The sequence below is a fragment of the Pteropus medius genome, unplaced genomic scaffold (assembly GCF_902729225.1).
Source record: "Pteropus medius unplaced genomic scaffold, Ma_sr-lr_union100, whole genome shotgun sequence".
Taxonomy (NCBI): domain Eukaryota; kingdom Metazoa; phylum Chordata; class Mammalia; order Chiroptera; family Pteropodidae; genus Pteropus; species Pteropus medius.
The window spans coordinates 4,003,513-4,028,949 of record NW_024348533.1 but is presented as its reverse complement, the minus strand read 5'-3'; the positions used below and the strand labels follow the sequence as shown (position 1 = coordinate 4,028,949).

Here is a 25,437-nt window from a genome sequence, read left to right as displayed (position 1 = left end):
TCCATTACTGGCTGAAGAGATAATGGATGGTTTGGGAATGGATAGAGGCCATTGAGCAGGTCAATCCATGACCAAGAGTGCTGGACCCAAACGGGCCCGCCCCAACCTGGCCCCAACCCCAGGGACTCTGAGCCCCACATTGTCACCTAGTGGCCTGACCTTCTTCCTTAGAAGGCCTCATACTTGGTAGGACTGGAAGAGAAACACTGCCCTGCAGCCACTGAGTGATGCCAGCCACTGTGGCCTGCATAGAGCCACCCCACACTCACACCCTTCAGACTCTGAGAACAGTGGCCTCCTCACCCGCACTCGGGCACAGGGGTGCTGAGCAGGGAGGGCTCTGCTCTCTGAAGGGGAGTGACCAGCGCCTATGCCCCAGTACAGAGAGGATGCCAGTGACCCCCCCCCAGTCCCCCGAGTCCCTCATACTGAGGACTGAGGTGTGGCACTTCTTTGGGGCCAGCACAGGGGGCCTCCTTAAGGGCTAACAGGCTTGTGTGTTTCTCCACTCAGCCACCCACAGCTCTGTTCAGTCTCATGGGCCCTTCTGCCCTCAAAGCCTTAGGGAAACAGAAGGGCTCCAGCCTAGTCCTCCTCACTCACTCCTGTTCTTTCTCCACCTTCCTTCTCCAGGGACTTCCAGGCCCCAAGGGAGAAAAGGTAAGCAATGCTGTGTCCAAGGTGCAATAGGCAGAGGAAGGATCCAGACAAATGCCTGCAAACCTCAGTTCCAAAGCATGACTTTGGGCATGTCACATCCCTCCTAGAGCCTTGGTTACACCATTTGTAAAGGCATTTTAGCAAGCCACCTGCTCAAATGGTTATCAGGCTTACATTTGACAATTTAAAGTGCCCAGAGGGTTGAATCTTAGCTCCCTTGACAGCATAATGTAACAAAAGTCAGAACAGTCTGCCCAGAATGACAAGTTCCCAAGTAATTAATCATGAAAAGGGACGGGGGTTGGGGTGCTAGGAGAGGCCTAGGAATTGAACATTGACTGCTGATGACATTCTTTGTGGGAAGGACACCCCTGCCAAGAAAACAGATGGCAGAGAGCAGCCCCTGGGATCCTCAGAGCCCCTTGTGAGAAGGACGTCCCTGGCATTTGGTGCTAAATGTCATGGCCACAGCTCTGGAGGGCTGAGACTTCCAAGAGCTTCATAAGGGAGCAGGAGAGAGGGAAGATGTGTGTGTCCCATGGTGGGATCAGCGGGCAGGAACCAGAGCAGACCCCGGTGTAGCAGGACTAAGGAAGAGCTGGACATGGCTGGGCCATGCACCCCCTACCCCCCCGGGGGTCATTTAGTTAAGGGTGGCCAGTGTCCCAGTCCCCAATCAGCACTGACCAAGGCACAGGATCTGGTTTCACAGCCTCAGGTTTGCATTCCAGCTCTACCAACTGTGTGGCTTTCAACGACTTGCCCAGCTCTCTGGGCCTCAGTTTCCCCATCTACAAATGTAAAGCAACTTCATAGAGCCCTAGAGACAACTGCCTGAGGTAATGATCGGAGTGTTCTTTGCAGACCATGAGACTCTGGTGCAGCTGGCAGGTGCAGTGACTGCCTTCCTGCTGGTTCTAGCTGATGCCTCCAAGTCTTAGAGATGATTAAAGCAGGAGCTTTGAAACCAGAGAGAAATTGGTGCCTTGGCATCTATCACTGCATAACATACTGCCGCTGCCGCCAAACTTGGTGACCTAAAACCAATAATCAACTAATAATCATCCCTCGCTCTTCTGCGGTTGGGAGATTCCAAGAGAGCACAGCGGGAGCGGTTTGTCTCTGGTCCACCATGGCTGGGGCTGGTGATACGTCAGAGACCACCTGGATCTGCTAGGTGTATGGCCTTGGGCAGATTACTCAGTCTCTCTGTTTTCATGAGAAATGGAGCTAAAATAGAGCCTGCATGGGATTTTTGAAAAAATGGAATTTATGCGAAGCTCTGAACACAGAGTAAATACTCAATATATGTGTAGAAATAATAAAAGCAGTGGTGACATATCTCCCTATTTTTTGTCCCCAGGGTGCACCAGGAGACTTTGGCCCCCGGGTAAGATCTGAGCAAGACCCCCTCACCTACCCACACGGTTTGTTTTATATTATGATAAGGCACCCCTGTAGCTTATCATAGAAGGTGAGTGAGCAGCCCCCAGGCCCGCCCGCCGGCTATCTCGCTGCAGAGTCTCATTTAAATGGCCACTGAGTGAGAGTTCCAGGCACCTGGTCTGGAACAGACAGGGCATCTCTAGCAGACCTCTCATCACACTTACCACTCTGGGTGGGCGGACAGTGGGCCTCACACTGGTCCCAAACCAGAGCCTGACCTTCAGCGGGTGTTAGGGTGGGGGTCAGTCCCCTCAACAGAAGCTGAAAGAGAGTGTAGACCTTAGGTAGAATGGCCCCCACAAAAGCAGGTCTTGGCAAAGCGTCCCTTAGTGGTTTGGGTGGGGGTGGCAGCCTCACTGCAGAGGCTGAGAGGTGGGCATCAGCTGCCCAGAGAAAGGCAAGAAAGTGGCGTATTCCCAGTTGTTTTAAGAAGGTCATGGGGTGGAAATTGTAGCCAGTGGGCCGGTCACTTACAGCGAGCGTCTGCCAAGTCTGGGGAGAGTGGAGTGGAAGGTGAGTGAGGAAAGGGCACTGTATGTGGGGACAAAAGGGAAAGGGTGGCTGCGCGGAGAGAGCGTGAGCTGGGGCTTTGCAGTCAGGCTGGGCTGGGTCCCAGTCCCAGCTCTGCTCTGCAACCTTGTGACTCTGAGCCCAGTTTGTGAAATGAGGCCATCTGGGCCCACATCTTGGGTGGTCGTGAGCTGGGGGCAGAGAGCAGGAAAGGGGGTGGCCAGGCTGAGTTCCCTGCCCTTCCCCAGACACAGCTGTTCTGTGCTGGGCCTTTGATAGGAGGGAGAGGGCAGGGCCACATAAAGCTGGAGAGATGTCCCTGAAGTCACCCTAAGTTTGGTGGCTGCGTTGAAAACTCCTGCTTGCTTTCCGTTGGATGTGGAAGCTGATCTTCCCTACAGGCGTGCTCACACCTCAGCCTGGAGCCTGGAGGATCCAACCCCTCCCCACTTCACGGGTAAACTCCCTGTTGTCCCAATGGTCTCGCCCCTGGGAAACAACCTCCGCCCCCAAGGATAGCTTAAACAACAATGCACCACTATCTCTCAGGATACCCTGCGTTGGCTAGGTCTCTCCTGTTGCAGGCAGAGGCACTGGGGCCTGGAGTCAAAGGTGATGGCACCCCCGGGAACTCAGCCGGGGAGGAACTCCGTGTGGCTGGGGCTTCTCCCTGCACAGCGGTGCACATCTAGGGGACTCCCAAGAACAGCATTCCAAGAGGCAGGAAGCTGAGACTGCCAGGCTTGTAAGAGTTACATCTGGAATAGACACAGCATCACGTCCACTGCATTCTATTGGTCACATCTGTCACAGGGCCCACCTGGAGTCAAGTGAGGGGTGGGAGAAATAGACAGACCCCAGCTCTTGATGGGGAGTAGCCAGGTCACACTGCAGAGGTGCCTGTGGGATGGGAGCAAGCGTAGCAGCGCCTTTGAAGAGCACAGTCTGCCACTCTCAACCACTGAGCTGCCTTTCTCGGGGCTGGGGTACATGCCTCCACAAATAGCCTTGTGGCTTTCTAAATCACCTCCTGCCTCTCTGACCACATGACCTGTTTGCTGCAGATGGTTTTCCCACGGCTCAATCCGGGCTTCATAAGTAGAGACCATCACTTATTCAATCGCCGCATCTTCAAGGTAGACTGGCCAAGTGGCGTATCCAGGCCTGCTGGTTTGCGTGCTCCCCTCGACTCACCCTCAATTTCCAGGGTTAGACCTCACCCATCTGATCCCTGAGCTGTGATGAGAGCAACAGGGAACAGGGTGCCTTCAAATTCTTCCCGATACAACATGAAATGAAAGAGGAATTACCCACCAACATCACCACCCATGGCTGAGTGACCTAACCAAACACAGTCACCTTTACTTGGGGTGGGATTCCATCCCCTTGGTCAGGATCTGGCCATGTCAGACTGATAAGACCTGGGTGGTGGACACTGATAGCTGCAGTTAAGCTTTTCATTGGGCAAACTAGTGAGCTAAGACTTCAGTGCAGTTGGCTGGAGAGGCGAGCTCTTCCATATCATGGGGCCCATGGATGATGCCCACATGCCTCCGTGGCCAGAGGAGCTGCTGCCTTTCTAGCTCTGTAACCCTGGGCAAATGGTTACCCCCTATGACCCTGACCACTCCATCTGTAAAATGGGACAAGAGCAGTGACTGGCCAGGTGGTCACAGTGTAAGATGAGACAACCCCCAGGATACCCTGTCTCATCAGTGCCGGGCACACAGCAGGGCCTGCCCCACAAAAGCCTCTTCCCTTCCTGGTTACGGGAAGGTCCAGCACTGCTGGCACTGTGAGCCAGCATGTCCCTTCCTATGTTCTGTGCCAGAGCAGGGCGGGCACCGCTGGGGCAACAAGACATGCCAGTGGCACCGTGGTTTTCCCTCCTGGCAGGTGGGGCCACGAGGTGAGGGCTTTGGCTGAGGTCTGACCCGGTACTAACACCAGCCTGCAAGTTGGGGGTTTGGTGCTGCATGAGAGAGACTGAGGGCCTCCGTCGCCCTTCTGTGTGTGGGTGAGAAGTGTAGATTCACATGCAGTTGTAATAAATCATACTGCATGTATGCGTCATCCAGTTTCCCCCAGTGGTGACATTTTGCTGTCCCATAGTACAATCTCTTAACCAGGAAATTGATACAATCCACCAACCTCATTCAGATTTCATCTGTTTTATTTATTTGTGTCTGTTTAGTTCTATGCACTTGTATCACCCTCATAGATTCTTGCAACCGCCACACAAAGATCCCTCATGCTACTCTTTTACAGCCACAGTCACCTCTTTCCCTGCCCCCATCCCTAACCCCTCTCTATAATTTTGCCATTTCAAGAATGTTACATAGATGCCATCACACAGTGTGTAACCTTTTGAGATTGGCTTTTTTTCCTCAGCATGATTCCCATGAGATGCATCTAGGTGGCTTCGTGTCAGTACTTTGTTCCTGTTTGTTTACTGCTGAGCACTGTTCCATGGCAGATGTCCCCCAGCTGGTTAACCATTCACTGTTGGAGGACATTTGGGTTGTTTCCCATCTGGGCTCTTACAAATAGGGCTGCTGTGAACACTTGTGGACAGGTTTTGTGTGAACATAAGTTTTCATTTCTCGGGAACAAATGCCCAGGCATGCACCTCCGTCACTTAAGGGGCAGGAGTTGACCAGCCAAGGAGGCCTTTCAGGGGGTGTGCAGCCCCCTTTCCAGGAGGGGGACCGCTGGGCACACATGCTTTCCAGGAGGGGGACCGCTGGGCACACATGCTTTCTCCCAACCCAGAGTGTGTTGTCTCTCACCTACACACCGCAGGTGGGGAGATGGCACATTTCCTGGAGTGTAAAAGGGCCCGTTGGCCTCTTGTGCCAAGGTATAGGGACCCAACGCTTCATATGGCCACCAAGAAGTGGCAAGAGGACCAATAACAAAGCCTTTTTCCCTGAGCCTACTGGGGAAGGAGAAGGCATTGGGCAGCCCATCTAAGGAGGCCTCTCCCTGGAGGCTGGAACCTCTTCCTCTCACCCTCAGAGTCATGCCAGGTCCCATCTCTTTCAGGGAGACCAAGGGCAAGAAGGAGTGGCTGGGCCTCCAGGGCCCCCTGGGCCCCCTGGGGCCCGGGGCCCTCCTGGCGACACTGGGAAAGATGGCCCCAAGGGAGCACCAGGCCCAGCGGTAAGAGTGCATGGAGTTGGACCACCTGGGACCTGGTCCTGTACCTACCAAAACCCCAAATCCTCATTCCAGAAACAACCCCAACCCCAACCCCAGTTTTATCCCCATTCCAAACCTAGACGTAACCCTAACTCTACCCGCAACCCCAACCCAGACCCTTACTCCAAAGAGACCTTAAACTTAACACTAACTGGGTCACTAGCCCCATTTAAGACCTTGACCCCAAACTCATTCCCAAATCCCAATCTACACCCCAGTCAGACTATCATCCAGAGCGAAAGTGCTTGGAGACCAGCCCAGGGTCCGGCAGGAGCTGTGGGCCCAGCTAACAGTGGGATCCCAATGTCCTCTCATTGCCCTCCTCTGTGTGTCCTTTGGGTCCCAAAGGAGAGGTTGGACAAGACAGCGAGATGGTCAGTACCCAGAGCATTTAGGAGGCCCAGGCTGGCAGGACTGTGGTCCCAGGCCCAGAAGCCCTGCCCCCGCACACACCCACCTGGGGTCTTACATGCGGTTGTGCGAGTGCACATGTGCACACACCTGGGCTCTTGCCCCACAAGCAGTGGGAAGAGACGGGCCAGGCCACCAGCCCTGGCAGAATTTGCACATACCTGGGAGGGAGCCTGTAGTCCACCTGTCACTGACAAGAAGCTGTCCCAGACATGGGCCAGTTCCAACCAGAGCCCTGCCTCCTCCTCCTCCCTGGGATTCGGTGTCACCTTTTGTAAAATATAGATGATAAGGACAGGGGCAGCCTCCACTATCACCTTTAACACCTTCTCTTCTCTTGTTCCAGGGCCCGAACGGAACCCCGGGGCCCAAGGTGAGTGCTCCTCACTCTTTGTCCCCACCCCCGTTGAAGCCCAGGCAGCAGGTTAGGAGGCTGGGTCCCATGACCTTGGGCAAGTTACTTCATCTTTCTGGGCCTCAGTTTACTCACCTGTAAAGGGGCATAATGAACCTTTCCTATCTTACCTTTACACCAGGTAAGAATAATAAAACACGCTAGCTTTTAAAGCCCTCTCCAGGCGTCAGCGCTCCTCCTCCCCTCCTCGAGCAATGCCTGCTGCAGTGGGAAGGCTGGCTCTGGGCCTCCCTGCAGGACCTGGAGCCCCCCCACCCCCAACCATGGGGAAGGGGGAAGGGGAGAGAAGGAGCTGCATTTAGTGAGCAGCGGCTGTGAAACGGGGGTTTTTAGTGCATCCTCTCCAATGTCACAGTGGCCCTCTGAGACCCTCTGAGGCTGGGGGCGTCATATCCCTGCTTTCAAGAGCAGTAGTTTGCCCAGGGTCATTCAGCTTGCGAGGGACCGGGTTGGGAGTAGAGCCCAAGCCCCACCACCATGTGCTTCTTTCTGAAGGGCTGGGGTCTCCGGGCTATGCTGGGCGGGGTCATGGAACACTTCTCCAGAGAAGCCAATGCTCACATGGCTCTAATCTCTCCTGCACCCACTGTCTCCCCCTTAGGGCGAGCCTGGCGTTCCTGGAAAGAAGGTGAGGGGCCGTGTAGGGGCTTCTTGGCGGAGCTGTGGGAGGTGGCTGGGGAGAAGGGCAGAGGCTGGACACGGGGCAGAAATGGGGCCACCCACAGGGAAGGCACCCTGCTCCTCAGCAAACCCGAGTCCTCACTGTGGGTGGGTCTCATTCACTCATTCGCTCATTCCTTCCCTTCCTCAAACACATCAAATTTGTGCCCACTTGGGGGCCTAGAACACTGGTTCTTAAAGTGTGGCCCAAAGGTCAGCGGATCAGCGTCATTGGGAGCGTATTAGACAAGCACGTTCGAATGAGGAGGCTGGGCCGTGCTCTGTCCAAACAGCCGGTGACGCTGACCCAAGGTGATCTTACCCCACCTCTTCCGGCCTCCTCCGCCTCCTGCAGGTCTCAGCAAAACTCTCCCCTCCTCTCCAAGACTGTCCCCAACCATCTGCTGAAGCAGGCCCTCCCCAAGTTCCTCTCCGTCCCTCCATCCTCTTATGTTCTCATCTTGGCACTTTTACTTCTGGGCATGGTACTGTGTATTTATCTGGATATTTCCTTGCCCTTGGCCTCCTCTGACCCACTGAGCAGGCACCTCGTCTGCCTGGCCCGCAGAGGGTGCTCACAAGATAGTTGTTGACCGAAGAACAAATTCCTTCTCCTTCACCTGCCCGCCCATTTCTTCAACACACACCTGCTGAAGCGTGTTCTGAGCTGGCCCTGGGCTGCTGGGAGCAGGGGACAGAGGGCGAGGAGTGGAGGGAGGAGCTGCCCTGTGCTGGTGCCAGGAGTGGACAGGTGTGCTGGGGGGTACAAACGGGTGGCCAACTGACCTCCTGAGGGCCTAGCCAGTGTATCCAGGTCTGAGGGCTGCAGCCTCCACTGTTCTGTCCTCAGGGAGATGATGGGACACCAAGCCAGCCAGGTTTTCCTGGACCCCCAGGGCCCAAGGTAGGTACCTGTGCCCCACTGGAGCTCCCCACCTCCCACCATCTGAGGTGAGCACCACCTGACCCTTTCACATCATGGAGGCCCGGGCTAACACCCAGGGCAGCCTGGAGAGAGGCAGTGGGCAGGCCCTAGGGCCCACTCGTCACCCAGGCCTCTCCTCTCTGTCTCCTCTCACGCCCTCAAGTCCTCCGGTTCCCATCTTAGGTGGCCCTACTCCCTGCCCTGGCCCCAAGCCAGGAAATGGGTATCATCCTGGCTTATATCACCCTTCGTGACAGCCACCAAATCCCAGCCAGCCTGTCTCCAAAATGTCTCTCAATTCCCCGAGCTGCCCTGACTGTGCAGCAAGCCTCAGCCCAGAAGGCGGTTATGGTTCCGAGTCCCCTGGGCTGGGGAGAGCCCTGAGCCCCATGCTGCACAGGTGGGCTCAGCCGCATTACCCCGGGCCTTGTCTCAAAGCCAGCAGACCCAGGCAGCCCCAGGGGCTCACTCTCACAGTGAAGGCTCTGCTGCAGGGTGGGGCCTCGGGGAGAGGACGGTGGCCCAGGGCCAAAGGTGACTTTACAGCACACTGCTCTGCTCCACAGGCCCCATTCAGAGCGGGCCCCTGTCGTGAATAGGAGAAGTGGTTTCACCTCCAATTTTCACCTTTTAAGTTAGGAGTCCCTGGAGGGCCTGGACCCTTGGGCCTCATTCGACTGGCAATGAGAGGCAGGTGATAGTGGGTCTGGGTGAGCGACGAGGCTAAGTCACCATGTAGCCTTGGGCTCCTAGGCCTTGGTTGCCTATCTCTACTCAGCATGAGGTCAGAGCCTCGTTACTGGGGTGCCAGTTGCATACATGAGGCCCTGAGCCTTTTGGGGAGAAGGGGCTGGAGGGGCCATGGGAAGCTTTGGCCCAGCAGTGCATACCTGTCTGCAACCACCCTGTCTCCACAGGGGGAACCCGGCCAGCGAGGGGCTGACGGAGCGGCAGGGCTGCGGGTAAGCTCTTTCCCTTCAGGCCACCCCAGTGAGATCTGGGAACCCCAGAGGAGCAGTGGGGCTCCAGAAACTGGGAGTCTTGTTTTATAATAATTCATTAGTGTTTTATTTTAATCTCATAATACACGTTTTTGCTAAAATGTTCAAATGTGGGTGTGTGAAAAGAATCCAACCTCTCCCTACTCCCTCTCCCCAGGTGAGTGTCTGCCCCTTCCCAGACTTCTCTGGGCATAGTCAAACACAGACCCTTATTCATCACACACAGCGTTACACTACCCTCTCGGGGGCCCTGGACTTTCTCTCAGCCCCACATAGGGGTTCATCCCTGTCACCAGGAGCACAGCCACTCCGGCTGGTCCCAAGGTCCCAGATCTCCTATGACCAGCCCTTACCAGCACACGATAGGCCCACAATCGCAGATCCAGTTCTCAGCTCTGTGACCTTGAGCAGTCACATCCCCTCGTGCTCCTGGAGGCTGGTTTCCTCTTCCAAAAACCACGCCTAAGCCCTCAGCCTGGGTGGCCAAGGATTGGATTAAGCATTGACTGTGGGAATTCCATGTAAAATGTGCAATTCCGTGCAGGCCAGGACCAGGAAGGCAGCCGGCAAGGAGGCCCTGGCCCGGGGTCTGTCCGCCCTGGCCTGGGGTCTGTCCGCCCTAGGCAGGGGTCTGGCTGCAGGCCTGAACCAAAGTGCTCATGGCCCCTCATTGCTCTCCTAGCAGAGAGGTGCCCAGGCAGGGAGGTGAGGTAGGGGTGGGGCCAGCGACAGCACACGCATGCCTGTGTAGACACGTGCGTGAGTGGACATGTGCACGTGCAGACACACATACATACATGCAGCCTCATGCTTGGGTGGGTGTGTGCTCCTACCAGGAATGAGTGGGCACCTCAGCACAAGGTGCGTGCAGCCTCTACCAGAGCTTGGGAGACCAAAGCACAGGCCTATACAGTGTCTTGGAGGGTTTGGGTGTCTTTGTGTTTGTTTGCCAACATTTAAAAATCTGAAGAACATCACATCAAAATTAGGCTTTCCACTTCCCCTCGAGAATTCAGAGATGGGCCACAATGGGCCTCAGTTCCCACATGAAAGCCAGTCACTGCCACCACCAAACCAGGCAGGGCTTATTCCTCAGTTGGCTTTGGGCCCCCATTCTCTCCACATGCCCCCTGCCTGGCCCCCTGCCGCATTTTGTCGGTGAGCCTGGGTGCCACTGCCGAGTGAATGCCAGGAGACCGCATGTAAGGACCAGACGTGCTGGGGTCAGTGCCCCGGCCTGCGCGTGGCCTGGTTACTGGGTGAGATACAGAGCCAGCTAGTGCCTCACCTGCCAACAGAGCTCCTCCTGAAACCTTGCTCTTCTCCCCACCTCAGGGTCTCCCGGGCCTCAAGGGCGAGCAGGGAGACACGGTGGTGATCGACTACGATGGCAGAATCTTGGACGCCCTCAAGGTAGTGCTTCCAGAGAACTGGATGCCCTCTCTGTTCATCTCCTGAGGGAGTAACCACTTTGTGCATTAATCCCACACTTCCTTACACATGGGACCAGGGACTGCTTAGCACAAAGACCCCAACTCCACCAGGTGCTGTGTTGGGACCAAACACGATGCTGAGAGACATGCTGGGAAAGTGGCTCATGTGGCCCAAGTTCCCCTGAGACCAAAGCAAAGAGGGAAACTCCCCCCTCAGGGCAGGAGGCAGAGCATTTCCTGGTGTCTGGTCCCAGCAGGGCCTTCCTAGGAACTCAGGCTGGAAGAGTAAGTCTTCTAGTGACCACCCAGGGGGCAGGGGGCAGCTTTCCTTGCCACAAAGCTGGCCCCAGAGCCTGGAAAGGTATGTGACCGCTGAGCCCCACCCAGTACCTGGCAAACTTGGGAACCCTCACCAGTGGAGAGAGAAGTTGGGTGCCAGAGAAGAGAGCTGGGGTTGGGGGAGGGGCAGTCGTCAGAGACCAGACTGGGCCTGACCCCACTTGAGCGTCAATTCCAGCTATTTCCCGCAGATCTCAGGGAAGTGCAAGCTGATGGTAAGGGTAGCCCACCCCTGGCCTGCATGGTGTGGTGTAGTGTGACATGGCCCTAGGCGCGCATGTGCATGGTATGCGCCAGGCCAGCTAGGAGCCATGCAGGAGAAGCTATATGAGTACGGGGAGGCAGGAAGTAAAGGTGGGGTGCCAGATTGGGGTAATGACTCCATTGGTTCTTGAGCAGAAGGGTGAGGCTAGAAAAACATATTGGGGAAGGCTCGCTGGGGAATGGCGTGGAAGGTGTATAAAAGTGGGAAAAGCCGGAAGCAGGGAGACCGCCAGAAAAGTAGGTGCCAGACGTGGGCCTAGAGGAGGGGGGTGGGTAGAGGAAGATAGCAGGACAAGGCACATCTCAACGGAGGCACCAACAAGAAGGCGGCAGGTCGATGGGAAAAGGTAGAAGGGTGAGGACTGGAGCTTGTGGGGCTGAAGGCCTGGGCAGGGGCTGCAGCCTTTGGGAGAGGACATGAGTTTGGGGCGTGATGATGAGCCATGGTGGGCAGGCAGCCTTCGGGAAGCCTAGGTCAGGCTTGGGAGTGGGGTCAGACCTAGAGACTGAAGACACCATCCCCTACCTTGAATGCCAACTTCAAGAGGCAACAGGGAGCCATTGCAGAATCTTGAGCAGGGCAGTGTTGTGAAGAAATCTGGATTTGAGGAGAACTGGCTCTGAGGGCAGAGGGATTCTGGGCCCTCTGTAGCAGTGGAGACTGACGCCTGGTGCCACCTCCCTGGACCCCCTCAGGCATGAGGCCTGGCCTGGCTGGGTGGGAAGCAGGCTGTATAAGGACATTTGACCTTGCTGCAGCCCAGACATGGAGAGGTGGAGAGGGTGGACCAGCAGTGAAGGGGAGGTCCTGCCTAAACACTTACTGGCTTGACTTTCACACACAGGGTCCTCCTGGGCCACCGGGACCACCAGGGATCCCTGGAGCCAAGGTCAGTGCACATGCAGCTGTGTGGCCCCCAAGCCCCAGGGCCCACATTCCCTCTCCCCTCTGCCATGCCCCCTCTGCTTTCTCCTGGCATCCTGGCTTGGTTGCCGGGAGCTCAGAGAAAGGGGCCTGCTACTTCCTAACCAAGTGGGTGCCTTCTCTCTGGCCCCAGCTATACTACACTCTGGGGAGCCCCATTCACACGTGGGAATTCATAAATCGGCCCCTCGTAACATCTTGAAGTCCTGTAGATGATGTGGCCTGTACGCATTGTTATACTCTGCCCATGTGGCTCAGGAGAAAGAGCCCAAGACTGAAATCAGTCAGGGTCTGGTCCCACCACCATCCTTGGGCTGTGTGGCCTGGAGGAAGTCATTTAACTCCATCCTCATTTTCTAAACCTATAACCTACCAGCCTATAGATTATAGCTCTGGGCCGCATCTGCCCGTAGGGCCTGAGGACGTGGAAGAGAGGGAGTGGCCAGCACCTGCCACCACACTGGACACCCAATGGGCCCCTTCCTGGAGGTCTAACTGCAGGGACTCAACCAGAAACAATGTGCTGGTCAGGGGAGGCAGGCCAGCAACAGATCCCTCTCGAGGGCCACGGGACATCGTAACCCCTCTTGCCGTCTGTTTCTGTCCAGGGTGAACTCGGATTGCCCGGTGCTCCTGGAATCGATGGAGAGAAGGTCTCTGAGCCATTCATTTCCTTAGTGATGCTGGTGCCAGGTGTCGTGGGGGGTGTGTGTGTGTGTGTGTGTGCATGTGCATATTAGAGAGACCACAGAACAGAGGATGTCATCTGTGTGCGAATCCTGGTTTTGCCCTGTGGTCTCAGGCAAGCCGCTCACTTTCTGGCAGCCTCTACTCATCGGCAGGTGAGGATGGTAATAGGGCGGCTGAGAGGGTTAAATAACTCTGCATATGGAGAACAGAGCAGTGCCCAATGCCATGCAGCAAAGGGCCTTCAAACGTTAGCTAACGGCAATATTGTCATCATTAGTATTACTGTAAACACACGTGTGATCCTACATGGACACCAAAGTGTCCATGGGTGTCACTGGCTGCCTGGTCCCACTTGCTCTACTCCCTCTGCCCCAGCCTACCCTGCACCCCTGCGTGCAGGGAGTCAGGTATGGGGTGCCCTCTCTCTGTCTCTTTCTAGGCCTCTCAGAGCATTTGCCATCTGGGCTGGAGGCAGGGACCCACGAGGAGGAAGTGATGGTCTGGCCTGGCCTGGCCAAAGCTCTGGGACATGTTGGAGTGGGGGAAGGGAGAATGCCTGCTAAGCCTCAATGACCCTTTGTTCTTGTGGCTTTCAGGGTCCCAAAGGACCAAAAGGAGACCCAGGAGAGGCCGGGTCAACTGGACCCAAAGGGGAAGCAGGCGAGATGGGCCTGCCTGGCCTCCCGGTGAGTGGCTGGGTGGGCATGGGCCCACCCTATTCTCCCCATGTGGGCTCCAGAGGTGCATGTTTGCCTGCTGGCAGCTGGGGTCTGCAGTCTCAGTCCAATCAGGGGCCACGGGGCCTTTGGAGAGGAGCTCTGGCTCCCAACACTCACTGCTCTAACCCTCTGAACCCCCATTTCCTCACCTGCAGAAGGACCCACTGTCTCCTTCCCGAGGCCTGAGTAAGGGTGGAGGAAGGAGGCCCTGCCTGGTAGAATCAACTTGTCGGGTGGTTAGACTGCCACTCTGGCTGCCCAAGTCTGCATCCTGCTCCATCTCTTACTGATCGGACCCTGCACAAGCAACCTGAGCCCCCTGGGCCTTGGTTTCCCCACCTCTAAAATGGGGGTGATAATTTCCTACCCCCATATGGGAACGCAAAGATAGGGCTGAGAATGGTAGCTAGCACATAATAAATACACACTGTCACCATCGTTGTCATTTTGGGTGTTGCTCTTGTGGCTGGCTTGGAAGAGCTGCCACCGAGTGCCACCACTTCATGTCCAAAGTCCATCCGTGAGACTCACTGAGCTAGAGACGTAGTGCTGGGGGTGAACCCATGTCTTCGCTTCTAGAGTCCCTGGTCTCCCCCACTTCCCGTCCCACAGGAAAACTAGAACACGTGCCACCGTCCCTGTGCTCTCTACATACCTGCTGATTTGGGGAAAACTATTTTAGGCTGCAAAGGCCAACCTGGCAAGTCACTGATGCCAGGATCCTATGGGACAGGGAAAGGAAAGTGCTGATCCCTGTGGGTGGTGGTTTTAGTAATGGACAGAAAGGGCTCAAGGCCACCCTGTCATGCAGGGTGCCCAAGGCCCCAAGGGGGAGAAGGGAGAGCCGGCATCTGACAACCTACAGGACAGCCTGGTAAGCAGGGGAGCCACTGAGGACCAGGGTCTCCCCACAACACCCAGCCCAGGCTGGCTGGAGCCCTTGGCCTGACCAAACCCAGAGCAGTGGGGGAGGGGGAGGAGGAGCCTAAGGCTATGTCCTCCACCTGGTTCTCCATCTAAGAATCCAAAGGCCAGCCGCTGGACCCCCCACCAGGCAGTGCCCTCCTGCAGACAGGAGGCAGTGGCTCAGGGCCCATCACCCAGGAAGTACTTCTAAAGTCCCATGAGCTCAAGTGTGGGTGGGTGAGGGATGACAGTGCAATGCATGACTCATCACCTCTGACCCCTTCCTAGGCCCAGATCATAGTGGAGCCAGGGCCCCCCGGCCCCCCTGGCCCCCCAGGCCCCATGGTAAGAATGTTCGGCTTGAAGCCACTGGGATATGAAAAAGGTGGTGGGCCCAGGCCCGGGAGCTGTAATCAGGGGAGGACAGGATTCCCAGAGGGAAGGGACACGTCAGGCAAGGAGGGCAGAGCTGGGATCTGGGCTTGGAAGACCCCGGGGGTTAGGGCCACAGGGGCCAGTGAGTGGCCTGCAGGCCATCATGGTCTCTAGAAAAGGGCCTGGCCTGACTTGCTCTCTCCTCTTCTCCCAGGGCCTTCAGGGAATCCAGGGTCCCAAGGTGAGTTCTGGGGCATGGGTGGAAACCCCCCTACTTGCTGCAGACTCATAGCCTGGACAGTTCCAGAAAGCCTTGCTAATGGGCAAAGTGAGGGCCCTGAGCTTGGCCTCAGACCAGCCCTGCATCCTTCCAGGGCCCAAACATTCTGAGTCCCCCAGAGCTGGTGCCCCCATGACCACACTTGGCTCTCTGTTCTTTCCTGTTCTCCCTCTGCCCGGGGCCCCCGTTCACTGCTTTCCCTCCCTACTGTGCCCCTCCCCTTTCTCTGTGCTTCCCTTTCCTTCTCCCTCTACCATGCCCCCCACATGTACACCTGTCTCTCAACGGCCTATAACCTGGGCATGAAGTCTTGGGTTTGGTGCTTATTACATAATGTCATGTCCTCTGCTCTTAAATTAAAACCTCGAGTGCAGCCTGCCCGTATGCCCTGCCCCAGGGGGCCACACAGAGGGGAGGCCAGCTGGCCTCACTGCTTGCCCACAGCTCAGAGGGTAACTCAGGGACTCAGAGCTATGGACTCCCAGAGCCGAGGGGGCTGAGCATGTGACCAACCAGACGTGTTGCTTCGGATTCTGCTTTGTCTCAAGGCCTCCCTAGATCATGTATAGAAGAGGCAGATGCTGTCAGGAACGGAGTCCAAGACTGGGGCTCAGAAACTCGGCAGTCAGCCCTTGCTGGCTGTGCGGCTGGGCCCATTCCTGCCCCTCTCTGTGCCTCTCTTTGCTCATCTGTGAAATGGGTGTGACCACAACCCCCTTCCATGATTACTGAGGGAGCCTGTGTGCGAGAAAAGGTAAAATGCTCACACCCACAGCTCATTCCGATTATTTGCACAGGAAGGAAGTTGGGGCCAGGCTTGTCAGAGCCTGGAGCCTCTCCCTCTGCCCTGCACATCCCAGCTCCCCACAGGTCCCGAGACTTCCTTTCCTTCCATCTGTCTGACCCCTTCCCCCTGACTGATGTCCCCCCACCCTTTGCTTCCAGGGCTTGGATGGAGCAAAGGGAGAGAAGGGAGAGTCAGGAGAGAGAGGCCCCAGCGGCCTGCCTGTGAGTGTCATGAGCCTTTTTTGTCCTTAAAGATGCTAATTCCTATAACCATCATGCCTCTTAACCCATTCCTTTTCCATGCAGGGGCCAGCTGGCCCACTGGGCCTTATTGGGCTGCCAGGAACCAAAGGAGAAAAGGTAACCACAGTCCTTTAATTCCTACCCCAACTATGACTGCACATCCATGGTGTCACTCAGCCCTAGGGACTCAACCCCTGCAAGTCACTGCTCTCAGAGTTCAGGCTTGTGGACAATTCACAGGGTGGAACTTCACAGCAGCTGTGTTCTCGGCACCCCCTTTCTAGTCCCCGCATATCTTTTCTTTGTCTCTCCTCAGGGCAGACCCGGGGAGCCAGGACTAGATGTAAGTATCTCACCATTCACTGTGATCAGATCCCTCCAGTGTGTGGCTTCTGCTCCCATGCAGAATGTACAGTAACCTGATCTGGTTGGCTTGAGCGGGACCCCCTTCCCCAGGGCTGGGACAACAACTGCCTTGTTCACCTTGCATCCCTAGTGCCAAGCCCAATGCACAGCCCAAAGTAGGTGCCTTATGGGTGGGTGGGTAGGTGAGTAGGTGGGTGGACAGACGGACGGATGGACAGATGGATAGATGGATGGATAGACAGTTAATGGATGGCTGATTAATGAATGGATGCATGCATGATGGATGATGGATGGATGAATGATAAATAAATAGATGCTGGATGGATGCTGGATGGATGGTGCATTGGAACAGAGGGTGGAAAGATTTGTGAGGAGGCTATTGCAATATCCTGGTAAGAGATGATGAGGCTGCAGCTAGGGCAGTATCGTGGAAAGGAGAGAAGTGGAAGTATTAGCCCAGTGTTGATTGGATCAAGTGTCAGTTGCAAGAGACAGAAAACACAATTTAAACTGGTTCAAACTGACTCATAACTGAAAAATCCAAAGATACAACGCATGGATCCAGGGCTAACGTGTGCCAACACAACCCAACCTCTGACCATCTCTTGTGTCTGAGTCTTCTGTGTGGGCATCATTCCAAGTACCACGTGGTGATGAGATGGAGCCAACGGCTCCAGACCTGCATCTCTGCAGGCCCAAATCCTAGAAACAGACTAGTTGCCTCACTCTTAACTTTTAGAAAATGTCTCATCAACTCTCACTGGCCCCAGTTGGGTCGATGCTGAAATATCATTTGGCCACAGAAAAGCAATGCCCCATCCGGCCAGGCTACATGCTTCGTCTCGGAACAGGGGTGGAGTCTGTGTATTGGGAGAAGGGCAGGGGGTCCCTAGGAAAATAAAGTAGCTATTACTAGGAAAATGGTGACCAGATACAGAGCTGGACAAAATGTCACCTTGAAGAGCAACTGCAGACAAAGAAGAAAAAGGCTCTAACCTGAGCTTCTGACTGAGAGAGCCGTACTCCACCAATGAGAAGGGTCAGGAGAAGGTGACATTTGAACCCAGGGAGGTAGTTGGGGTGGAGCTGAAGACTCCATGCCACCAGCAATGTGACCACAGCCTTCTGGGAGGCCTGGAGCTCAGAGTGTCATCTCAAAGCCACTCCCACCAGTTCTACCTAGAAGAGTCCTAGCCCCCACTCTACCAGGCCCAGCTGGAATGGGGAATCTGCTCAGAAGCCCTCAGTGACCTCACACTCCCTCCTTGGGACCCCATGGCATCTAGTTCACTCCTCTGTCACTGAGCATTGATCATCACATTGTACCCTATTGCCTGCCATGTTAGACTGTGAGGGGAGTGTCAAATTTGTACCCATCGGGGTTTTAATTTATGGAGGTGACTGTGTGATGCCACAGAGAGGCCAATACCTTTGAAAGAATCATTTATTACTTATATTTCCGAAGAGAAAGGCATGCCACAACATGCAGAGCCACATGGGGAAGCACCAGGTTACTCGGGAGGAAGAAAGGAGCAGAGCTTTTATAAAATAAAAGCCTAGGCTGAGCTTTTATTGGGGTTTCCGTGGGAACGGCAGGTAGGGCAGGGCAAACAGTTTTGGATTGGCCATTTTGAATCATTCTAGCAGGCTTCAGCTATAGGTGTGGTCTCAAGTTGCCTGCTGCCTAGCCTGGGACTATTTCCCCAGAATAATAGTCCCTGACATGTGAGAGATAAAGCAGGTGGCTGGGGGCTGGCTGGTTTGCATCTGAAAGGCCTCCTCCCAGCCCAGTCGTTGGCCATCTCTAAAAACTGGCTAGTTCTGAAAGGGATGGTCTCTCCCTGGCCCACAAGATTTTTAAGATGCCAAAACATCAGAAGACATAGAAAAGAAACAACATAATAAATACAAGAGGGAACACATCTGTTTCTCTGTCTTCAGCATCCAGCCCACAGCCCAGTTCCTAGTGGAAGCTTAGAGTGCTGATTGGATGGATGGACAGTTGGACAAATGGATGGATGGGTGAATGGATATACAGGAGTTTGAGCCAAGGGCAGAAAAGAGAGGTCACCAATTTCTTGGTCTGCCGAAGATGGGTTTCCTAGGTCTCTGTCCCCAGCCAAGCCTGGGCCAGTGCCGGCTGCATCTGACTGTGACAGAAGGCCCCTTCTAGCGGTCCTTCCTGGGGCTTCCATTCACAGATTCGGACAGTGTTCTGCTTTGGGGGAAGCGGTGCTGGTGTCCTGAATGCATGCTTTTCCCTAAACCAGCCTTGTACCCAGCATATGTGTCACCTAGGAGTTGGGGCTGGGCCAGAGGGAGAGAGCAGAGATAGAGAGGACGGAGATGGACCGATAACAGGAGCAAACCCAAACCTTATTTTCAGGTTTAACTTTTAATCCTTTTGTCAGGGTTTCCCCGGACCTCGAGGAGAGAAAGGCGACCGGAGCGAACGTGGAGAAAAGGTGGGGCAGGCGGGGAGGAGACGGGGCAGGAGGAAAGAGGAAGGGAGAGGCAGAAAGGACGTGGGAGGCAAGAGGCAGGCAGAGAGGCAGGGTAGGCAGGTGGAGGCGGGGAGGCGGGTAGTAAGGCAGGGTGGCTACAGGCCCCAAGCGCATCTCTCAGAGGTATTGGAGGTGTCCTGGGGATGGCACCCATGGCCATATCTTCATCTCCCTTCTTGTTCAGGGGGAACGCGGCATCCCCGGCCGGAAAGGAGTGAAGGGCCAGAAGGGTGAGCCGGGACCGCCAGGCCTGGACCAGCCATGTCCTGTGGTACGTGTCAGAGCAAGAACGGTCCCCCAACCCAGGTCTTTGCCACCTCCTGCCAACATCTTCCCTGTTCTCAGAGTTTACCTACAAGCCAGAGGCCATGCTGGCCCTGCCCTGGAGTGCTCACACTGCCAGGGCCACCGACGTTGTTACTCCCGTCATAGAGGCTCCTCTTGCTCTGTGCTTCCATGGGTGCAGCTTGGGGTACCCACCGCCTTTATAAAGAGGGAGGCCCAGCCTGGACAGTCTGTTTGCTGGGATCACTGCCTCTCTTTACTCAGCTTTCTTGGCCATGGAGGAGGGGCGGACCGCCCTTACGTCTCTGGTGGCCCCACGTTGTCCCCCTGCCTCTCTTCTACATGTCCCACCAGACCCCTCAGTTCCCTGCTCCCTGCAGCCTTCTCCTTTCCTGCTCTGTCACCACAGTCCATGAGGGCCCCCCCGACCCAGTGCCTGAAATAACCAAAATTCAGTTGCATTTTTCTAGCAAGCAGGGGATGTTCCCTATCAAACGAGTGGGGCCCAGAAAAGACAGGGAAACAAAACAGCTGAGTTTCCACGCTAAATGTGACCAGATAGTCATAGCTGCCACCCCTACCAGGGGCATGGGGAGATGGACTGCCAGCCATGTATGTGGCCACCTTCCAAAGGGCAGTCAGGGCCAGAGACCCCCAGATCCTCGAGTGAGCCACTTAGCCTTCATCCATACAATGGGGGTGTTTAATCCCCACCTCCAGCTGGTTATGAGAGGGCAATGGGAAAAAGACATGAAGAGCTGAGTGGCGAGCATATGCAAAAAGTGCCAGGGACGGCCAGGGACAACATGGCCCCGTAGATCCAGTCCCTGGGCCAAGACTTCCCTCCGAGTCATGAAGCCTTTGTCTTTGAAACAGGAAAACCCTAAATGCAGAAGCAAGCAAGGGGCACCGGGCTCCAGCGGCCTGGCGAGGGGAAGCGGGCCCTGCCCTGTGGTAGGCGGTCTGGCCTGCTGTGTGCTGTGCTGTGCTGGCGTCTGCCCCTGCCCTTCTCACTCCTGCCTGCCTCCTCCCCACGCCCTGGGGGCCCCAGCCTGTGCCCCTGCTAGATGCACGCCGTGTTCCAGGGCTGCCCCCACGGGTCTGAGGCTCATGAATGGGCCTTGGAACAGAGTGAAATGTTTTTGCCCCAGGGTCCCCCAGGTTCCCCAGGCTGCCGGGCAGCCTCTGTCCCTCCCCAGTATCCCACCCTCCAGGCTGCCTGAGGAAACCCATACCCCGTGCCCTTGTTTCCACATGCTGAGTGGGCACGGCTGATGCTTCCAGACAACTCTGGCCCAGGTTCCACCCTGCCAGCCTCCTCCCACCCATCTGCCACTCAGATCCAGATGCAGGCACCAGGATGGGCCGCAGGGGGATCCCACTTCCTAAACTGTCCACACACTCTTGTCCATTCCTGAAAGCTCTCAGGCCCCCAGGATGAGGGTGCAGAGCCGCTGTCACGGCCACCAGGCTGAAAGCCATGCCGCTCCTTCAGAACCAGTCCGGCCCACCTAACCAGCAGATGTCCCGCATGAGCCCAGCAGTCCAGTGTCCTCCTGGTTCTGCCCACTGCACAGATGTCCTGACAAAGCCCTGTGGAGGCGTCCCCAGGACCAGTGCACTAAGGAGCGGTCATGTCCGGTGACCAGGCTGCCCAGGGGACGGAGCAGGCACTCGAGTCCTGCTTCAGTGGGTCCAGCAGCCTCCTGCGGCCGCTCCCAGGCTGCAGCTCCCTACATGCAAGGCAAGGTGTGCGGGGGTAGAGAGCTGACCAGACCCTGCTCCCATCACTGAAAACCTTTTCCTTTTCAGGGCCCCGACGGGCTGCCTGTGCCTGGCTGCTGGCATAAGGTACTCTGCAGGAAGTATCAAGGATAGGGAGGGAGGAGGGGGGAGACATGGTGGCAGGCGGCAGGGGGTGGGGGGTTGGCTCAGCAGGCTGGTGTCTGCAGCTCCCCACACAGTGACTGAATAGCCTGGCTTCCCCGTCACAACCCTGATTTTGACTCCCCCATTATGTGGCCTGAGGCTTGGGGCCGTGGGCCCTGGGTGACGTGTGCAACCCACCCTGTTGATGGCACAGGACTCATTCAACCCCTGACCCAGCCAGGACGAAGCCATCAGGGCCCCCTGGGACTTTGTTCAAACTGACCCTCTGAGAGGGGGTGGAAGCCAGGAGCCTAGGAACAAGGGGCAGAGGTGTGCATGTTCCCGAGGAAGTGGGCAGGATGGGGAGGGGACCCCGGGGCCTCACGGCCCCTCCTCACTTTCAGTCTTTCCCTCCTGCTCCAGTGATCCCCAGTACACAGCTCACGACCTGTACAGATCCATGTGGACATTTTTAATTTTTTGTAAAAACAAGACAGTAATATATTGATCTTTTTTTATGGGATGCACTGCCTGTGGCCTTTTAACCTTTGAGCATGTGCCCAGCCCATCAGCGTGTGAAGCTGGCAGGAACATGGCAGGCCAATCCAGGAATTGTGTACTTGAGGGGCACACACAGGACTTGGCTCTCCCACAAAGACGACAAAAATGAAGGTGCGTACCTGCCTCAGTCAAGGCTGCAAAGACACCGGGTTGGGCCTTCAGTCACCTAATCAGCCGAGAGGACTGGCTGCCCGGCTGCCCTACAAGAACCTGCCTCCTGAAGAACCAGAGCTCCCAGGGGCCCACCAGAGGCTCAGATGGCCATCGCAGCTTCTCCTGTCCTCCTCAGCCTCTGGACTCAGCCAGAGCCAGCTGCCCACCCCCTCAGGCCCTCCCAGACCCTGGGTTCACAGGGGCAGGACAAGACTCCCACCCAGCCCCTCCAGCTGTGGAAAGCACCCTGAGCAGGTCTAGCTGTCACCAAGTTCACTAGCCCTTGGGAGCCAACATGTATAAGAGCACACGTCCTCTGGCCAGGGATAGAGGCCAAGTACTGTGATCACTACCACGTGGACCCAGCTGCAGGGAGCTCTGTGGTCCCTGAGTGTGGTGGACAGCAGGGCCCAGGCTGGAGTGGCTGCTGCTTCCTGTGCATATCTCCACACCACCCAGAGCAGAGATGTGATGGGACTTTGCCAGCTTGAAGAGACGGGCCTCCAGCTCAGAGTTTGGGTCTCACTGGCCCCAAGTCTTCCTCCCAGGAGAACTCTGGTCAGCTTGCCTAAAGTCCTCCAGGTGAACTCTGCAGGTGAAGAGAACCTCAGGGCTTGTTCCCAGCTGGCCCGAGTGAGGGGCCTGCCACCTGAGCACCGAGGAGAGGATTCCCCACTGCTGACAAGGGTCCCCAGCCGCCAGCTCTGGCCCAGCTACTCACCTCCCCTCTCTGTGTAGATGGATATTGCTGCGTGTAATAAACCACGAATTTGTGTTTGGGTGTGCCTGTCCTTGCAGACTGCCCCTGGGGCACCTGTGGGTGAGGTTTCAGCCTGGCCACTGAAAAGTGGGGAGGGACAAGGGGACTCTTCCTGGGTCAGAGCCACCCCAGAAACCAGAGGAAGTAGTTCAGGGTCAGGCAAAGATAGGGTTCGGAGTTAGGAAGACACAGACCCAAGGCTCAGCCTTGCCACATACCAGCTGAGCCCTCTGGCCCATCAATCATGTCACTGAGCCCCTGTGAGCTCCTCTGATAGAGTGACCAGTGGCTGCTGCATAGCAAAGCACCCCAAAACTTGTTGCCTTAAAACAACAACCATTTATATTTTTTCTTCTAGTTCTGGGGTTAATGAGCTCAGTTGGGTGGTTGTCACTCGAGCTCCCTCACACCTGGCAATTGATGCTGGCTGTCAGCTGGGACATTGGATAGCCAGAACACCTACCCAGGGCCTCTCCATGTGGTCTGGGCTCCTCACAGCATGGCTACTGGATGCTAAGGGTTAATGGCCCAGGTGGACTGGGTTGAAGTTGTGTCAACTTTTATGGCCAAGCCTCAGAAGTCATATGGTGTCACTTTCTGCCACAATCAGCAATTAACCCTCAATCCAAGGGAAAAGTGTCAACATTATATTTCAAGGAGAAAATGTGGGATAGCAGACCTTGTTGCAGTCACCTTACAAAATTCGACCTGCCACCTCATTCTGTCTGTGGTTAGTGAGGGCCAACTGTGTGGAATACAAAAAGAACTCCGGACAGGTCAGACACTGGGAAGCTTTCATGATTCAGAGATCTATCTCTCTCCTCCCCGCTCCAAGACCAAGGAAGGGCCACAGTCTTACATCACTCACCTCAGGTGGTCCTTATAATAACCCTGAGAGATACCCAAGGAATAGGCCCATTTCACAGGCGACAAAACCAAGCACATCCAGGGTGGTGTAGACAAGAAGAAGCCTGCAGTGACAGTGTCTCAGGCTTTCTCCCTCCAAGGACTGAGGTCTAAGGAGGACCACAGTTTTGGGCCATCCCCCTAGACCCTACTACGTGGCCTCACCAAGCAGAAGTGTCCCAGCCACACAGTGGCTAAGGAGGAAGAATGTGTCAAGTCCTCACCTCTCTCCCTAAGTTGCTGGTGATAAGTGGCAGGCCCACTGCTCTGAGTCACCAGGGAAGCCAGCAGTGTGAAAAGGAAGAGAAACAGTGGGGCTGTGATGATGGTGATCACTATCCAAGTGTCCTTTGGCATTCCACTATAACCTCACAAATCTACTGCACTCTACAATTTGCAGTTTGCTCCTCCGAACACCCAGGTACCTCATGAATCTCCCCGCCAGCCTGGCAAAGAAGGGGACCAAGGAGGCCTATGTGACTGGTTTCACTATATCCATTTTACATGTGGGGAAACTGAGGCCCTGAGGGGGTAGTCATCTTGACAGGGCACAGAGTCTGCCTGGAAGTACCGTGATGCTGGTTGATTGGTGGGCAAATCATTATGAGTGCAGAAGCCACACGTTCCCGCTTCCCCAGATACTCAACGGGGTCCCTTTCCTGCTCCTTTGGGCAAGACAAAGCCATTCATGACCCGTTGCTGCCCCCTTGTGGCCTCATCCTGTGTATCCTCAGGTCTGCAAACTTTTCAACTGCAAACTTTAAATTTTAGAGCTTGCAGACTGCTCCCAGAGTTTGGGGTGGAGGCAAGACTCTATAGAAGAGTGAATGACTTGCTCAAGGTCCCAGCTGAGACATAGGTAAGTGCCCTGCCTCACAGCTGAGCCTCAAGGACTAAGAGTTTCACATCTCCCCGCCAAGAAGGGCAGTTCGGCCTCAAAGTACCCGCTTCTGGAAGAAAGGAAAGCACATGTGTTGAGCCCCACTGTGTGCCATAGCAGCTAAATTAATCACAAGAATTCCTACCACCTTTTTCAGATGAATTTGAGGCCTGAGAGCAGTGGGTTGACCCAGGTTTCCCTCCTCCTGATCCCTAGGATTCTGCATGGGATGCTTTTGGTTGTCACAATGACTGGGAGACACTCTTGGCATTCAGTGGGCAGGCCAGGGAGTTCAAACATATGAAACACATAGACGGACTTGCCCAGTGATGAATTATCTCATTGAGAATGCCAGTGCTGCCTGCATTGAGAAACACCATGCCCTGGGTTCAAATCTTGACTCAGCAACTTCCTCCTATCCCCCGGCCTCCTGGCCTCCAATGACACCTTGAAGACCAAGCATGAGATCATAGATGGAAGACTGGTTAGCCTGAAGCCAGAGGTAGGAAGGACGAGGCTTTTCAGAGCAGGAAAGAGAGGCTTCCTGGTGTTGTCCGACCCATGTCATAGATACTCTTGGCCCAAGAAATGTCCCAGTTGAAGGCCTGGCCTGACCAACAACTGTACTGCCTCCTGACCACGGAGATCCCGGGAGTAGGTGAGATGTGGGCTGGGCCTGGCTGCTGCCTTCTCATCCTTGACTCTGAGGATGAAAAAGCCCTGAGCCAACCTGACTTCTCTGAGCTGCCCTGGGCCACGAGACAGACTTGTGTTTGAGCTCAAAACAGGGCCAAAGATGGGCACCCAAAGGTTGTTTGTGACCTATATTTCTTTTCTGAGGGTCAAGCCCTACTCCCCTGTATGTGAGAGGACTTTTTGGTTAATTTGGAAAGAATCTTTTTTTCAATAATCATACGTAAGCTTCAATTCAGTTGTACAATTAAAAGAAAGAAACTCCATTCAG

General features: G+C 55.5%; 1 protein-coding gene across 13 annotated transcripts in view; it reads left to right on the top strand.

Moving 5' to 3' along the window:
* COL23A1 (collagen type XXIII alpha 1 chain) overlaps positions 1-22,706 on the top strand; it is a 283,264-nt gene extending 260,558 nt beyond the window's left edge. For 2 of the 13 annotated variants that reach the window (XM_039880140.1, XM_039880139.1), the window contains 21 exons: positions 634-660; positions 2,024-2,050; positions 3,681-3,752; positions 5,662-5,778; positions 6,575-6,601; positions 7,245-7,271; positions 8,154-8,207; positions 9,146-9,190; positions 10,565-10,642; positions 12,111-12,155; positions 12,799-12,843; positions 13,477-13,566; positions 14,411-14,473; positions 14,794-14,850; positions 15,095-15,121; positions 16,106-16,168; positions 16,253-16,306; positions 16,506-16,532; positions 18,967-19,020; positions 19,244-19,330; positions 19,463-21,112. In XM_039880140.1, coding sequence (XP_039736074.1) covers positions 634-660; positions 2,024-2,050; positions 3,681-3,752; positions 5,662-5,778; positions 6,575-6,601; positions 7,245-7,271; positions 8,154-8,207; positions 9,146-9,190; positions 10,565-10,642; positions 12,111-12,155; positions 12,799-12,843; positions 13,477-13,566; positions 14,411-14,473; positions 14,794-14,850; positions 15,095-15,121; positions 16,106-16,168; positions 16,253-16,306; positions 16,506-16,532; positions 18,967-19,020; positions 19,244-19,330; positions 19,463-19,789 — 1,413 coding nt within the window. In that variant the 3' untranslated portion in view covers positions 19,790-21,112. Of the gene's footprint in view, positions 1-633; positions 661-2,023; positions 2,051-3,680; positions 3,753-5,661; positions 5,779-6,574; positions 6,602-7,244; positions 7,272-8,153; positions 8,208-9,145; positions 9,191-10,564; positions 10,643-12,110; positions 12,156-12,798; positions 12,844-13,476; positions 13,567-14,410; positions 14,474-14,793; positions 14,851-15,094; positions 15,122-16,105; positions 16,169-16,252; positions 16,307-16,505; positions 16,533-18,966; positions 19,021-19,243; positions 19,331-19,462; positions 21,116-21,156; positions 21,196-21,617 lie in introns of those variants that run through there. The other 11 variants (XM_039880148.1, XM_039880145.1, XM_039880151.1 and 8 more) reach the window with 10 other exon arrangements.
* Positions 22,707-25,437: the final 2,731 nt, after the last annotated feature.